At 48.4% G+C, this 14,089-nt stretch overlaps 1 protein-coding gene across 1 annotated transcript in view; it reads right to left on the minus strand.

Moving 5' to 3' along the window:
- ARIH1 (ariadne RBR E3 ubiquitin protein ligase 1) overlaps window positions 1-14,089 on the minus strand; it is a 40,816-nt gene that overhangs the window by 2,126 nt on the left and 24,601 nt on the right. Inside the window, exons 9-12 of the mRNA XM_010005896.1 lie at window positions 4,763-4,893; window positions 4,609-4,666; window positions 3,079-3,339; window positions 1,711-1,823 (exon numbers count right to left, since the gene is read on the minus strand). Of these exons, the coding sequence (XP_010004198.1) occupies window positions 1,711-1,823; window positions 3,079-3,339; window positions 4,609-4,666; window positions 4,763-4,893 (563 nt within the window). The remainder of the gene's footprint in view (window positions 1-1,710; window positions 1,824-3,078; window positions 3,340-4,608; window positions 4,667-4,762; window positions 4,894-14,089) is intronic.

Genomic DNA, 14,089 nt, shown 5'->3' on the forward strand with positions numbered 1-14,089 from the left:
AAGGGGCTCCTGCAGGTGGGAAATCTGCTTTCTTGGCAACAGCCAAACACCCCTCTGCTTGCTTAGGGAGGGATCTCCCAGCAGGAGACCCCAGAGGAAAACTATCCCCAACCCAACACGTGCTCACAAACAAGCAGGAATCCCTCACCTTGACCCACAGCCCTAACCCTGCTGCCTTTCTGGGTCTGATCAGAGTAAGATTTATCTGAATAAAAGTGCCCTGGCTCCACTCCCTGCTCTCAGCTGCTGCACCAGAAACCACTGTACACAAAGTCCCCCTCATTTCCTGAAGCATGTGACAGCAAACCTGCACTTTCTGCTCTCTCAACTTGGCTCACTTTGTTGCCAGTGGCAGAAAGTTTCAACCTGTTTTCCAGAAACATATTTGCAAGCTAAGAGATCCAAACAGCTGAAACCAGATCAGCCAGCAGGTTACTTCCTGCCCCTTCTCAGAGCTCTTTAAACCCACCTGGACAACATCCCTGGTTCCAGTCTTGCATCAATACACCAGAACCAATACAGAGAGCACCGTGCAGGATGTGATTAAGACATGACTAAACTAGATAATTAGGGAGCTGCACAGGCTTGACAGATGCATACTTCCTTCCCAGCAACATAAAGGCAGGTTTGGGATCCTGTGTTTTCAGGCAATTCAGGCTATATTAGGTTTTAATTTCTTCTGGATAGCTGTTATCACTCCTAGAGAGCACCCAGTTTCAGAGGACTTAAGTGAATGAGCAGCTTGAGCTGAGATTCCAACTTATCAGTGGTCTTGAAGGGTAAATCAGAAAATGTCCCAGAAGAGAAGGTCTGATAATCTTCTCCAATCCCAAACGTGCTGCCAGACTATGGCAGAGTGAGCCACAGGCCACCTCAGTGCCACTCCCCAGAGCCCCTCAGATACCACACTCACTCACAAGCTAGGAATAACAAATTTAGTGACTTGGGTGAAATGCCTCCAAAGGGTGAGCCCTAATCCTGTGGCTCATCCTCCTTTCCAGCTTTGCATTTTTCCACTGTGCAGAAGCAATTCCTCTGGGACTGGAAAAAGCATTTAGCATCTTTGTCACCTGAACCCCAGCTCTTCCTTTCTCTTCCCCAGTTGGGCAAGTTGCTCTGTCCCTCTGCTTTCAGGTGGCTTTTGTACACCCAGTTTTTGCACAAATGGACCCAACAGAAGAGCTGATTGCTCTAATGGCAACTCAGCCTAAGCCAAAGTTGTCAGCTGGGAACAAAGTCACTCCTTGCTCTTCTCCTCACTTCATAGGTCCTGCCTTGGTCCTGGCCACCCCCATGTGCAGGACCAGCAGCATGTAAAAAGCCATTGCTTTTGGTCCCAACATTTTTCCACAATGGGATTGAATCTTCTAGCTACCATCAGCAGAGCAGACACAAAGCAGAGCTGGGAACCTCTCCCTGCAGGCTGTCACCTCACCCAAGGGCTGGTCCCAGCAGGAGCACATCAAGATGCTGCCAGCATCTGTGTGAGGGCTTCAGGACTGGCAGGGGACACGAGAGCTGCTGTCCTCAGATGGCCAAGGACCGGCTTATGATCACAATGCATGGCAGGAGGCCAAGAGCAAACAGTTTCCCAGGGACAGGACTCTGGAGAAAACTGAAGCTTGGCAAGCACACATGCCACCACCTGTCACACAGGATGGTGACACAGGTACTCGGGCAGCTTGGAGACAGAGAAAGCAAAACACAAACCTGTACTTGTCCTGTACTTTCTGCTTTATGTCCTGCAGCGAATCTTGGGATATATCTCGCTCAAGGTACCCAGAAAGCACCTCTGTAGCATTCTCTAAGTCTGCTTGGTTATTCTGCAAAGACAAAAATAAAAAAGGTATATTTTGAGGAGGAAAGGAAGGGGCTGTTTTCCTTCAATCCAACTGAAATTAGCACTGAAACAAAAAGCAGGATTAGATACGTGCTGTGGAACACTGGTGCCCTGCTCTGAGCACCAGGATTGAAAAACCTGAAATGTCTTCATTTGGTCAGAAGAGAATCTGCATTATCTACCAGCCAGGCTTCTGTCTTCTGCAATCTTCAAAATACTGGCAAGCCTAAAAAAATCCTTTCCTTCCTAGTGGTACACTGTGGTGCAAGACAATTCATCTTGCATTCTGTCCCTTGTCTATTTATTGTTCCTACCAGCACTGGCAAAGCCTCCACTGACTCCTGGAATGTTCCCAGCTGCACCAGAGCAGCTTCCACCAATGCTCAGCAGCTCTCTGTGCCCTTTGCTGAGCACACAGCACAGAAGCATCCTGCTCAGGTTCTGCACAAAGCTCAGCAAAGGACTCTTCTAAATCAAAAGCAGCCAATGCAGTGTCACCTGTGAAGCAAACTGGACCTCCCCTTTTAAATCTTCTGGTAGTGCCCTTATAAAAAAGCCAACATCAGGGAAATACAAAATGCCAGACTCAAGCTTTGAACTGACAAAGGTGGCATAAAGACAGAACCTCAATCACCTTCCTCTTCCTCCTCCAGCAGTGAATCATCATCACAGAATTGTTTGGGTTGGAAGGAACCTTCAGGATCATCTAGATCCAACCCCCTGTATGGGCAGGGACACCTCCCACCAGCCCAGGTTGCTCCAAGCCCCATCCAACCTGCCCTTCAACACTGCCAGGGATGGGGCAGCCACAGCTTCCCTTGGGCAACCTGGGCCAGGCTCTCACCACCCTCACAGCCCAGAATTTCCTCCTCATGGCCAATCTAAATCTCCCCTCTTCCAGTTTTCATCCATTCCCCCTTGTCCTTGCCCTCCCTGCCCTTGTCCCAAGTCCCTCCCCAGCTTTCCTGGAGCCCCTTCAGGCACTGGAAGGTGCTCTAAGGTCTCCCTGGAGCCTTCTCTTCTCCAGGCTGAACACCCCAACTCTCCCAGCCTGTATCCAGGGCAGAGCTGCTCCAGCTCTCAGATGTTTTACCCAGCAAAGCCTCTAACTTTTCCACAATAGGACATGAAGACAGATTTACTTCTGCACAATTGGGAACAAGAGCTTCTCCAAGCATCACATCCCTATTTCCATCAGCTTTGTCATCTGAACTCCTGACAACCCCGTTTTCTCCTACCTCAAAGATAATGGACTGATTATTCTTTTTGAGGTAGAAGGCAAAGACGTAAGTGTACATGAGTGTGGCACGACACTGGCAGAGGACGTCGACTGCTTTCTTCAGGAACTGCACCTCGATCCAGGACATGTTGTGCTGCTGCATCTCCTCCATCTTCTGCTTCACCTGAGCATAGAGCTTGTGCTCGAAGCGCAGGCTCTGCATGTGGTTCATGTAGCGGTTGCAGTAGAACAGGTACCTCTGCAGGGCTGCCCTGGATCGCTGTGTTAATTCCCATTAAGGAGAAAGAAAAAAAATAAAATCATTAAAACAAAGTAAAGGCTGCAGGAGAAGTAAACCCTTCTCAGGCTCTTCCTGACCCCGAGAACCAGCTTCCTTTCCAAAGGTGTTTCCTGTCCCCTCACGTCGGCCAGACGTGGGTGGCGCCGCGTTAACCCCGATGCTGCGTAGGGGTGAGAGGCCAGACCCCCCAAGCTGCTTGTCCTGCAGGACACGTCCCACCTCAGCTGGGACAGCCTCACTCCCAGCCTTGGAAGTGACTAGGAACACATTGCTAAAGCCTGAGCAGTTTTGAATTTCAGCCTCTCCATTCTACTCACAGGGTGTAAACGCTTCCAGCATCACAAGGAACAGTGAGAGGCAGATTTATGTATTTGTGCTAATAAGGAATTCTAATTAAATAATAACTGTTAAGAGGGCAACCTTAGGTTGCCCAGGCCACACTGATTATAGTGCAGGGGAAAGACACCATGTGCTACGCCATCCAAGAAAACCAGGATGACTCAATACACAGCCATTAATCTTACTTTCTTCTCACTGACAGATCAGACGGGGGGAAAAAAGGACAACATGGGCATGGTTAAACTTCCAATTTGTGGCTGTACAAAGGTGGCACATATCAGCCACTCTATCATCTGCACTAGGACAGGCTGTAAAAATACTTGGCTTCTTGACTATAAGGGTACTTTTGACAGATGCAGGAAATGGATTTCCTCAAGCTGCAGCACACAGCACACAACCCCTCCCACCAGAGAGGGGTTTGGCTCTGTTCATAGTCACAAAACACTTGCATGTAGCTGCATCTTTGCCCACAATTTCTGCTCTGTCAAACCTCCAAGTATAGTTATTGAAACAGCAGCAGGGTATTCTATTTACAGTCACATGGTCTGCAGTGTTTCAGCACCTCAGGATTCGCATGACGGACTCTGCAGTAAAAAGCATTTGAAGAAGGGTGTGAGGATGATTCCCTCAGACCCACAGCCCTCCAGTGACTTCATGAGAAGAGCTGCTATGGAACAGGCAAGGCAGCATTACAGCTAACAACTGAGTTAAAATGTTCCTTAAACTGGGTTAAAGTGACTTTGAGTGCATGAGGCAAGAGTCCAAAGCTGCCAGGGAACTTAACAACTGTCTTTGGATTTGTACCCAACTCCAGGAAATTCTTCAGAGCTGATTTATAGGTTTACAGCAAGCCCAAAAGCACGTCACAGGGTTGGTGATCTCCCTCATTACCAAAGGTTATGGACTCACCTCCTGTGCATCCCTTGCTGCCTTTGCATCATCCTCATTGTAGCGATTACAGTTGTACCTGTAACGGGGACAGGGATTCCACACATTTCAGTCCAAACCGATTCCTTGTATCACTGCTTCCTCACATTCCAGCAAGGCACACTCCTGAACTCACCAGGCAGATCCATGGGGCTCCCAAGGGCCCAGACACACCCAGCAGAACTCAGCTTTGCAGTTCTGGTTCCGACAGACCATGTGGTTGCAGCCCCCGTCCTTCTCGATGGTGACGTGGCATTTCGGGCACTCCTGTTCTCGGGACAGAGAGCACGGTCAGCAGGGAAACCACAGGGCCCTTCTCCAGTTAGGAGGGCTCTTGTGGCACTAGGACATCACATAACAAGTGAAATGCATGGTTTACTTCTTCCCCTTGAACACTGAGACCCTCTTCCAAGTCAGGCCTTAAAATATTTCCAAAATAGGAGCAGAAAGGTAACAAAAATCCCTAAGGAACAGCACATTTTTAATATGCTGCTCTACCAGCAGTACCTTGGGTGGGTGATTTCATCACCTTCTCCAAGATCACAGTAGTAGTGATGGTCTGTTAACAGCCCAAAGAAAAGCATCTCACTTTCCTTACCATCATGTCTTGTCCACCTCTAGTACTCCAACTGGAAGAAGCCCCACAATGAGCTGGTATCATCCCACCATCAACCCCAGACACCTGCAGTTGTAAAAGCCCATCCAAAAAGGAGCTGAAAATGTGCAAGAACTCAGTGTGCTTCAAAGAAGCTCCTGTCAGCTGAAAAGCCACTTCTCCTCCTGGGCATTTCCACCTTTCCATTCAGGCCCCTCATGTGACACCTCACTTAAGACTTGACAACAAAAGGCCACCTGGGAACTCCCTTCCAGGTGTGAGGCCTTTGATGAACACCAGGATATCAAGGAGGGGCAGAGCACAGGGAGAGCTCTGGAGAACAGGGTAGAATTTTTATTAAAAATGTAATTCTCACACATCAGCAGCAAACAGCCACTTCCTGAAGTGATACTCAACTCACGTGGAATATTAAAGATTACTGCCATAGTATCCCAATGAGTACACAAAGCAAGGATATACTCAACTGGCTCTACAGGTGCAGGACGCCAGTCATAGAATCACAGGGGTTGGAAGGGATCTCTGATGATCATCAAGACCAACCCCCCTAACGCAGCAGGATTAACCTAGAGAAGATCCAGATGGGTCTTGAAAGTCTACAGAGAAGGAGACTCCGCAGCCACTCTGGGCAGCCTGTCCCAGGGCTCTGTCACCCTCACAGCAAAGAAGTTTCTCCTCATGTTGAGGTGGAACTTCCTGTGTTGTCACTTGATGCCATTTCCCCTCATCCTGTCACAGACACCACTGAACAGACACTGGCCCATTCTTGACACCCACCCTGCAGGTATTTATAAACCTTAATAAGGTCCTTTCTCAGTCTTCTTTTCTCTTGACTAAACAGCCCCAAGAGCCTTTACTCATATGACACTTGCTCCAGTCCCTTCATCATCCTTGTAGCCTCTGTTGGACTCTTTCCAGCACATCCCTGTCCCTCTGGAACTGGGGAGCCCAGAACTGGACACAACACTCCAGATGTGGTCTTACTAGGGCAGAGTAAAGGGACAGGAGAACCTCTCTTGACCTGCTGGCCACACTGTTCTTAATACATCCCAGGATACTACTGGCTCTCTTGGCCAGAAGGGCACATTGCTGTCCCATGGAGAACATGTTGTCCACTAGGACCCCAAGGTCCTTCTCCACAGGGCTGCCTTCTAGCAGGTCAGCCCCTCATCTGTATCAGTGCATGGTGTTTTTTCTCCCCAGGTACAGGACTCTACACTTATTCTTGTTGAACCTCATAAGGTTCATCTCTGCCCAAATCCCCAGTCTGTCTAGATCTCACTGAATGGCTGCCAGGCCTTCAGGTGGACCAGTCCAACTCTGTCCTGCTTCTTGTTCCTATGGCACCTCTTGTGCAGGGACCCAAGGCAGCTGGGCCGAGGAACATACCAGGTTAAAATCAAGCAGCAAGTACAGAGGGGGAAAAAAACCCAAATAAAGCCATTTTAGCCTGAACCTGCTCCTCATCCCAGTTCAAACAGCCACACCAGCACTTCTGAAGCTTCTGCAAAAGCCACTTTTAACTACAAGGCAGTAACAAACAGATCCAAAAGAAGTCATCCACACATATCCAAAATCAGCTGCAGCTTTTGGGTCAGAGTTGTATAAAGCCCCCACCCCAGCTAGGAGCACATCTTTACTGGTTGCTAATCAGAGAAGACACCAGGAGCACCACGTCCTAGCCTGGAACTCTGATAAACTCTCATTGAAGGAAGAAGCCAACATGTTCCATCAGTCTGTAACTGCTGCTTCTTGTACATCCACTCAAGGTGTCCCAACTAGTACTACATTTTCATAGGAGTGTGACCACGGTATTGTAAGAGACAGGACAACTGCACACCTCAAAAGATAGGTCTGGGGGTGCAGACGACCAGTGTGGTCTCCAGATGTCAGACATGGCCTTTCCTATGGCAGGGAGGGAGGTTTGCAAAGCAGGGAGGTAAGGCAAAGCGGGTCACAGGGGAAACCGTGCCCCATTCTGGAGCCCTCAACACAGGAAGGCCGTGAGGCTCTTGGAGCAAGTCCAGAGGAGGCCATGAAGATGATCTGAGGGCTGGAGCAGCTCTGCCCTGGATACAGGCTGGGAGAGTTGGGGTGTTCAGCCTGGAGAAGAGAAGGCTCCAGGGAGACCTTAGAGCACCTTCCAGTGCCTGAAGGGGCTCCAGGAAAGCTGGGGAGGGACTTGGGACAAGGGCAGGGAGGGAGAGAACATGGGGAAAGGGATGAAAACTGGAAGAGGGGAGATTTAGGTGAGACATGAGGAGGGAATTCTTGGGTGTGAGGGTGGTGAGAGCCTGGAACAGGTTGCCCAAGGAAGCTGTGGCTGCCCCATCCCTGGCAGTGTTGAAGGGCAGGTTGGATGGGGCTTGGAGCAACCTGGGCTGGTGGGAGGTGTCCCTGCCCATGCAGGGGGTTGGATCTGGATGATCTTGATAGTCCCTTCCAATTGAAACCATTCTGTGACTCTATGAAAAGGGGCAAGGGGGAAGACACAAGGGACTGCAGCTTCTTTTTGGCCACCAACTGAAGTGCTTTCAGCTCGTTTTGCTTCCTGATGATGGCAAACTTGTAGACCTGAGCACTAATGAAAACCAAGGCTCATCACAGCAGCCTGACCCAACTTGCTTCCAGCTGGGGGAGAATGAACAGGACATCATTCCTTTCCAACCTAAAGAATATCATTATTTTGCTGTCTCCTGCAATGGTAGAGCACTCCATTGGAGTTCCACCATCCTTTTTTCCTCCTCAAAGTCCTACTTTGGTCCTACTATCTGATCCTGAAGGGGAAGAGTTAAGGACTGGGCAGAAACTGGTGACATCCCACACAACAAGCAAAGTTTTCCTGAGCAAGGGTGTAGCCATTCCTTTGAAAGCAGCTGGTGCCTTTGTCCAGGACTTGTATGGAAATCTCTGTCCTGCTCAGCCAAGAAAGGCACCGCTCCCATCCCAGCAACAGGTCACAACCCTGGGCTTTGGTTCAGGGGTGTTTTCTGGCTGGTTGTTTCTCCAAGCAAGCACATAAGGGGAATTTTCCAGCCCTGATTTACTTCCCATCACAGAACTGTCACGGTTGGAAAAGACCTCCAAGATCACCAAGTCCAACCATCAACCCAGAAAAACCCACCCTGCCCACCAGAACATGTCCTGAAGTGCCTCATTTACACACATTTAAAATACCTCCAGGGATGGTGACTCCACCAACCTCCCTGGCAGCCTGTCCCAGGGCCTGACCACTCTTTCAGGGAAGAATCTCTCCCTAATCTCCAGTCTAATCTTCCCCTGCCACAACTTCAGGCCTTTTTCTCTGGTCATATTGTTCTTTTCCTGGGAGAAGAGGCCAATGCTCACCTTCCTACAACCTCACCTGTGTTTGCCCTACAAAGAGTAGCTGTACTACAAAGAGAGCAAAGGAAGCCAAGGAGCTTCCTTGCAGGCCTTCTGAGGGGGATAGCATCAAGATGTCCTCTTGGGCATAGGATGTGTCCATAGGATGGATACTCAGCCAGGTAAGCTTGTTCCAAATTAGTCAATCAATGCAGTTCTGTGATTTTCAGAGTCAAAAAACAGTTTCCTTTGAGCACCCAGAGCAGTATCTATTTCCCATTTCCAGGCTGCAATCCTCCCTCTTCCAACCCTGCACCAAAACCACAGGACCCAAGTTCAGGTTTATCCCACCAGCACCCTTCACACCTGTGAAGATCCTGACTCATCAACCACAGCACAGGTTGATAACATGCACAAGCAGAGGAAACTGTCACATCAGGACACAGCTCAAACACCAAACCTGGGGCATGCAAGACCAACAGTTTCCAGGTGAAGATGGTGGTTGCAGAGCTGTGTAGTTTCTTCCAAACATCTCATCTGATGAGGCACCAACACCTTGTGTTGCCTCAGTGCAAGACACAGCTAATCTCAACAAACAGCTGCAGCCATCACTCCTGCTAAGGGAAATCCCACAACTGGAAAAAGAAACAGTTCCCAGATGACCTACAAGCCAGAGAGGTGCAATGGGGCACATCCACACCACAAGGATGTGGGGTCATCCTCATCCACAGCCAGGCTCAATGAGAAGCACTGAAATTCTGCTCTCCTGCCTTTGAGAGCAAGCTCCTGGTGTCTCAACACCACATGTGCCAAGGGCTTCCAGCCCTGTGATGCAAACCAGATCACAAAACCCTAATTACAGCCCTCAGAGTACAGGCAATGCCACCCTTTTCCAGCCTTTGAACGCCTGTCAAGCAAAGCACAAAGATGACAGATAAGACAGATGCGTGAAGTCATGTAAAAATGGAGTATTATAAAAAACTTAAGGACAAGCCATGAGAAGAACATGCTAAATAAATGCTGAGCATCAGTGGAAAGAAAAAAAAAAGCAGCAACTACTCAAGCCACCAACGCAACGAGTGGGAGAGATTTATAGATTAAGGAGGCCAGGGAAGGAGGATCTTATTGAGAATTACGGCCACGCAATAACATATTAGCCAGCAAATCACATCACTAACCAGCAGATTACTCTGCACGTTATCTGTCAGGCCACGATGCAGTGGTGACCTCATTAACATTGTTCCCCTCCAAACAATCCCGTGGTGTGCTTCAAGCTGCACTTGGGAAACAAAAGCCTGGGTAAACCTGGCAAAGGAGAGCAATGCCCGTTTTGTCATAAAAGGCTGCGTGTCCACAAAACACCATCAACCTCAGCTGCTCTTTGTGAACAGGAGACTAAATAGAAACGTTATTTCTTATTTCAGGGCAGGTGAAACAGTTTAGTCCTCTTCAGAACTCCTGAAGGTAACTGGTGTGCATCAGCCTCCCAGACATGTTCTCAGCCACCTATATCCTAGCCTATCAAAAGAGAGTCCTCAACCACCACGCGGATCTCAACGCACTTCAACAAAACCCAAAATGCTGAACTCCATGATGGTTGGCACAAAGGAGTTCACCCTGACAACGTGGAGAGTCATCGAGCAAAGCAGGACATCTTAAACATTCATCTGAGAGGAAAAGATAGCACTTTGATATCTTGGGAAAGATGCTGTTCACAGTTTTGGCATGAAATTGAGCTGGTGAGAAATGAAAGAGCAAAGTTCTCTGCTGACGCCCGGGAAGGATCTCACAGGCTGCCAGAACTTCCACGCGTTAGAACAAGTGTAGGACTTCCAGAAAGTACAGAGGGAGAGCATGTTCAGACATTAAAAAGTGACCTGAAAAGGAACAGAACTGGGTTTGTGCCATTTTATCTCTCTTAGAGGAGAAAAACGGCCAATAGCTTTTTTTGGAGGAAGAAAATCTGCCTGGTTTATAAATCAGACATTCAAGTCCTGTCTAGCCCCAAAGCTAATGAGGTGGTGACATGCCAGGAGCCAAAAGCAGCAAGGCAGGGGCATTTTTAGTATCAGATCAACTTTCATTAACACCAATTTAACTTCAATCAAAAAAAACCAGTGCCTTGGATGAAGACCAACACCTTTACCATCTCTGTTCTGCCTTCAGTCTTCTAAGATACAGAAAACTAACATCACAAACTCAGGTACAAAACAGGTTTCCCTGCTCCTTTTAGCCCCTTCCAGGCAGTCTTGATTCACCTTAAGAGCCCAAAATAAATGCACAAATCCAAGTTCTCCAGATTTCTTACTTCTCTGAAGGTCCACTTCACAGAAGTACCTGATCTATGTGGTTTCTTTGTTCCCAAAGCTGCACAAACCAAACAATACCCAAAACCCATCTAGTTTATTCAAGAAAGAAACTATTTTAGAACCAAATTTGTACAACAACAGAGAGAAAGAAACATGCAACACCCTGGACTATTCAATCCTTCTCTACAAGATGACTGAGAATTAAAGGCTTGTGAAAGAACTTGTACTGCCTTATCTCAAGTTTAAATTAATTTAGTTAAGGTACTTTCACCTACAAGTCCAGCTGAAGTAAAAGGACACCAACTCCAGAACACTCTCTGCTATATCTTTTGTATAAGGATAAAAAATTTAGTGCAGGTCTCCTAAGTGCAAATAAGTGACTGTAAAATAATAAAAGAAATTATCCAGGAAACTACAGAACTTGCTACTCAAATCTCCTTTTTTTTCATTCAGACCATTCTACATAATTCATCAAAAAATGCAGAGAAACCACTCAGCTGGGCTGCACTTTCCTATTCTCTCATACAACAATTGCCTAATTGTCCTTTCCTATTCTGTCTCCTAGGGCAAGCTGGGACAGATGTACCTCAAATTCTTCTGTTGCAAAGGATTGCCCACATTTCAAGCCCACATTCCAGGAGGATTGGCATTTCTCCCTTACACCTTCATTTTGCTAAGACAGGAAGGTTTCTTCCCTGTGTGGAGACCACGTGGGTTAGCACTGCAGCCCAAGCATCAAGCTTAGAGGACCTGAGAAGGCACTTTTCAAAAGCTGGGATCAGCAATGGAGGCCACAGTAGCAACTGTATGACTAGGAGAGTTTCTCCCATTGGAAATAGGGATTTTTGCACTGGTACCTGATCCAATTCCCTTCTACGTTCTCACAAATTAAGAAATTCAGCATGGAATTTGGGCTCTGACTTGCAGACACTGAGGCAAAGAGCTGTGAAGGCACAAGCCATCAATCCCTAAACACAAACTGCCCCATTTTCCTGCTACAAAAAGTACAGGGAGAGTAAAGACAGACAGACATGCACTCCAACTCTGCAGTCCCTATCCCAGCATCACTGCAGCCTCACGCTACGGCCAGAGAGGCTCTTCCTTGGTCCCTCCCTGAGCAGCAGGTCTGTGGCTGTCAAGACAGGCACTGGGTTCCTCTGTGCCTGTGCCCAAGGGCCAGCAGACAACTGAGGCCAGGGGAGGATTTCCAGAGGCTGCAAAGCTCTGACTGCAGATGTTCCACCAGCCCACATGGCTTGTGCTTCACCCTCCCAGCAGGGTGAAACTCCCACCTTCCACAGCTCTGGTGCCCACAAGAAGCCAGGGATCATTGGGAGGGGTGGGTCACGTTTCCTGCCAACTTTCCCCTCAATTGAATCTAGTGTTAGCTTGGAGAGAAAAGAATTGTGATGTTGTGCTTCAGTTAATTCAATTGCTATGGATACCATAAGACTCCAGGACAGTTAATTCCTCAACATTAATTTCCTCCTGTTGCTGCTGTACAACCTGGGCTCCAAAGTATTTTCTTGCTGTAGGAGCATCTCCTATGGTATTAGAGGAAGTAGCTTATACAGGGATGTTCAAGGACAACAGCTTTTCTGCTGCTGACACCAGACTGCAGGAACTAAAGGATCAGGCTGGACTGATGCCAGCACGGCTGGGCCACGCTCATTTCCTGTCCTCATTGGCCTCTGGATGGGTGTTCCCCACAAAAAAATCTTCTTAGTTGTTCTATACTACTTCTGACAGACCAAACTCTGCTTTAAATACCGGCCCAAACACTAGCACGGCTCCTACCTGGCAAGGTCTAGATTCTGGCAGAAAAGTAAAATAGAGAGGACCATCATTATAGAAGTATTTCTGTCCATGCTCAAATCTGTGGGCCAGCTTGCAGAAACCCTCATTGTCTTGCCTGAAAAAGAGCTAAGGAGCTGCCTGTTTCCAGCAGCCAGCATGAGTGGCATGATATTCATGTTTGGTTTACAGTCACACCTATCATGTGTCCTTTCAGCCTTCTAAAGGAGCACAGAATCCAGTCATGGAGAGCTTCAACAGTGGATCATAATGAAGCTCAGCAAGGAGAGCTCAGATGCTGGTCTTCAGCAGCACGTGTCATGGTTGGGGCAGGTCAAAGGCCAACAGACCTACAGCCATGAACAGCATCACACCCCTGGGGATAGCAGCAGCACTTGATCTGGCTCCCAAGGGCTTTGTCATAGGCAAACCAGGACTGCAAGGCAGGCAAAGCAGGGCTGTGCCCTTTCTGAGGTCTCAAGTATTTGCTACCCAAGGCTAAAAGCAGCTTCCCATGTGCTCACACTCAGCCCTTCCCAGCTACCTGGCTACCCCTTCTTCAAGCTTCACACAGGCAACGCCTGAAGACCAAACAAACTCTGAGCAAATCTGGCTCAGTTCTTGAGTCACAAGACGTCTCCGAACACAGGCACCTTGGAAAATGCCAAGCTCACCTTCCTGAGCCATGCTGAGCCTCCAAGCAGGGACCACACAAGTCTCAGCTCACAGAATTGGAAGCAGCCACCAGGGATGCACGATTCCAACCCGATTGGAACCGATTCCAGCCCGACTGGAACTGTGCATGTCAGCCTGATGGGTGTTTCTGCTTTCACCACAATGCAACATTCCAGCTCAATGAAAAAAATACCGCCAGCCCCAGAAAGCAGCAGCCTCTGCTGCAAACAATCGCATTAACCAGTTACACAACCCAGCTAAGAAAACAAAGCAGCCATTTCCTCACACCCTCCCCACCTTCCTCCACCCTCCAGGCAGTCCTGAGACCCGGGTCTGCTCCCAAAGCCCTGATGGCATCTGCTGCTTTTGTTTTCCTGCCACCCTGCCAACCTCTCTTTTAATTCGTCCCAAATGGAGCAAATGCTGCAGTTGCAGGCAAAGTTGGGCTAGCTGGAACAAAGACATTTACATAATAAAATCTTAACAGCTGGGCTGCCAGTCTCTATCTGGAGTCCTGCCCAGTGGAAATGAACACCTCCTCCAGAGGCCAGCCCAGGGGATTTAAAGGCAGATGTAAATTATCACAGCCAAACCGAGCCCCGGGTAGTGTTAACAGGCTTCACACACTGAAGGAGGCACACATTTGCTCAGGGAGGCCATCAGTGCCAAACAGCAGCCCAAAGATTTAAGAAGTTGAGGTCCTTTGGGCCTCAGATTAACTCTTTGTTCCAACAGCAAACTGCTGAAC

This window comes from Chaetura pelagica, unplaced genomic scaffold (genome assembly GCF_000747805.2).
Source record: "Chaetura pelagica isolate M959 unplaced genomic scaffold, ChaPel_1.0 scaffold369, whole genome shotgun sequence".
NCBI classification, from domain to species: Eukaryota; Metazoa; Chordata; class Aves; order Apodiformes; family Apodidae; genus Chaetura; species Chaetura pelagica.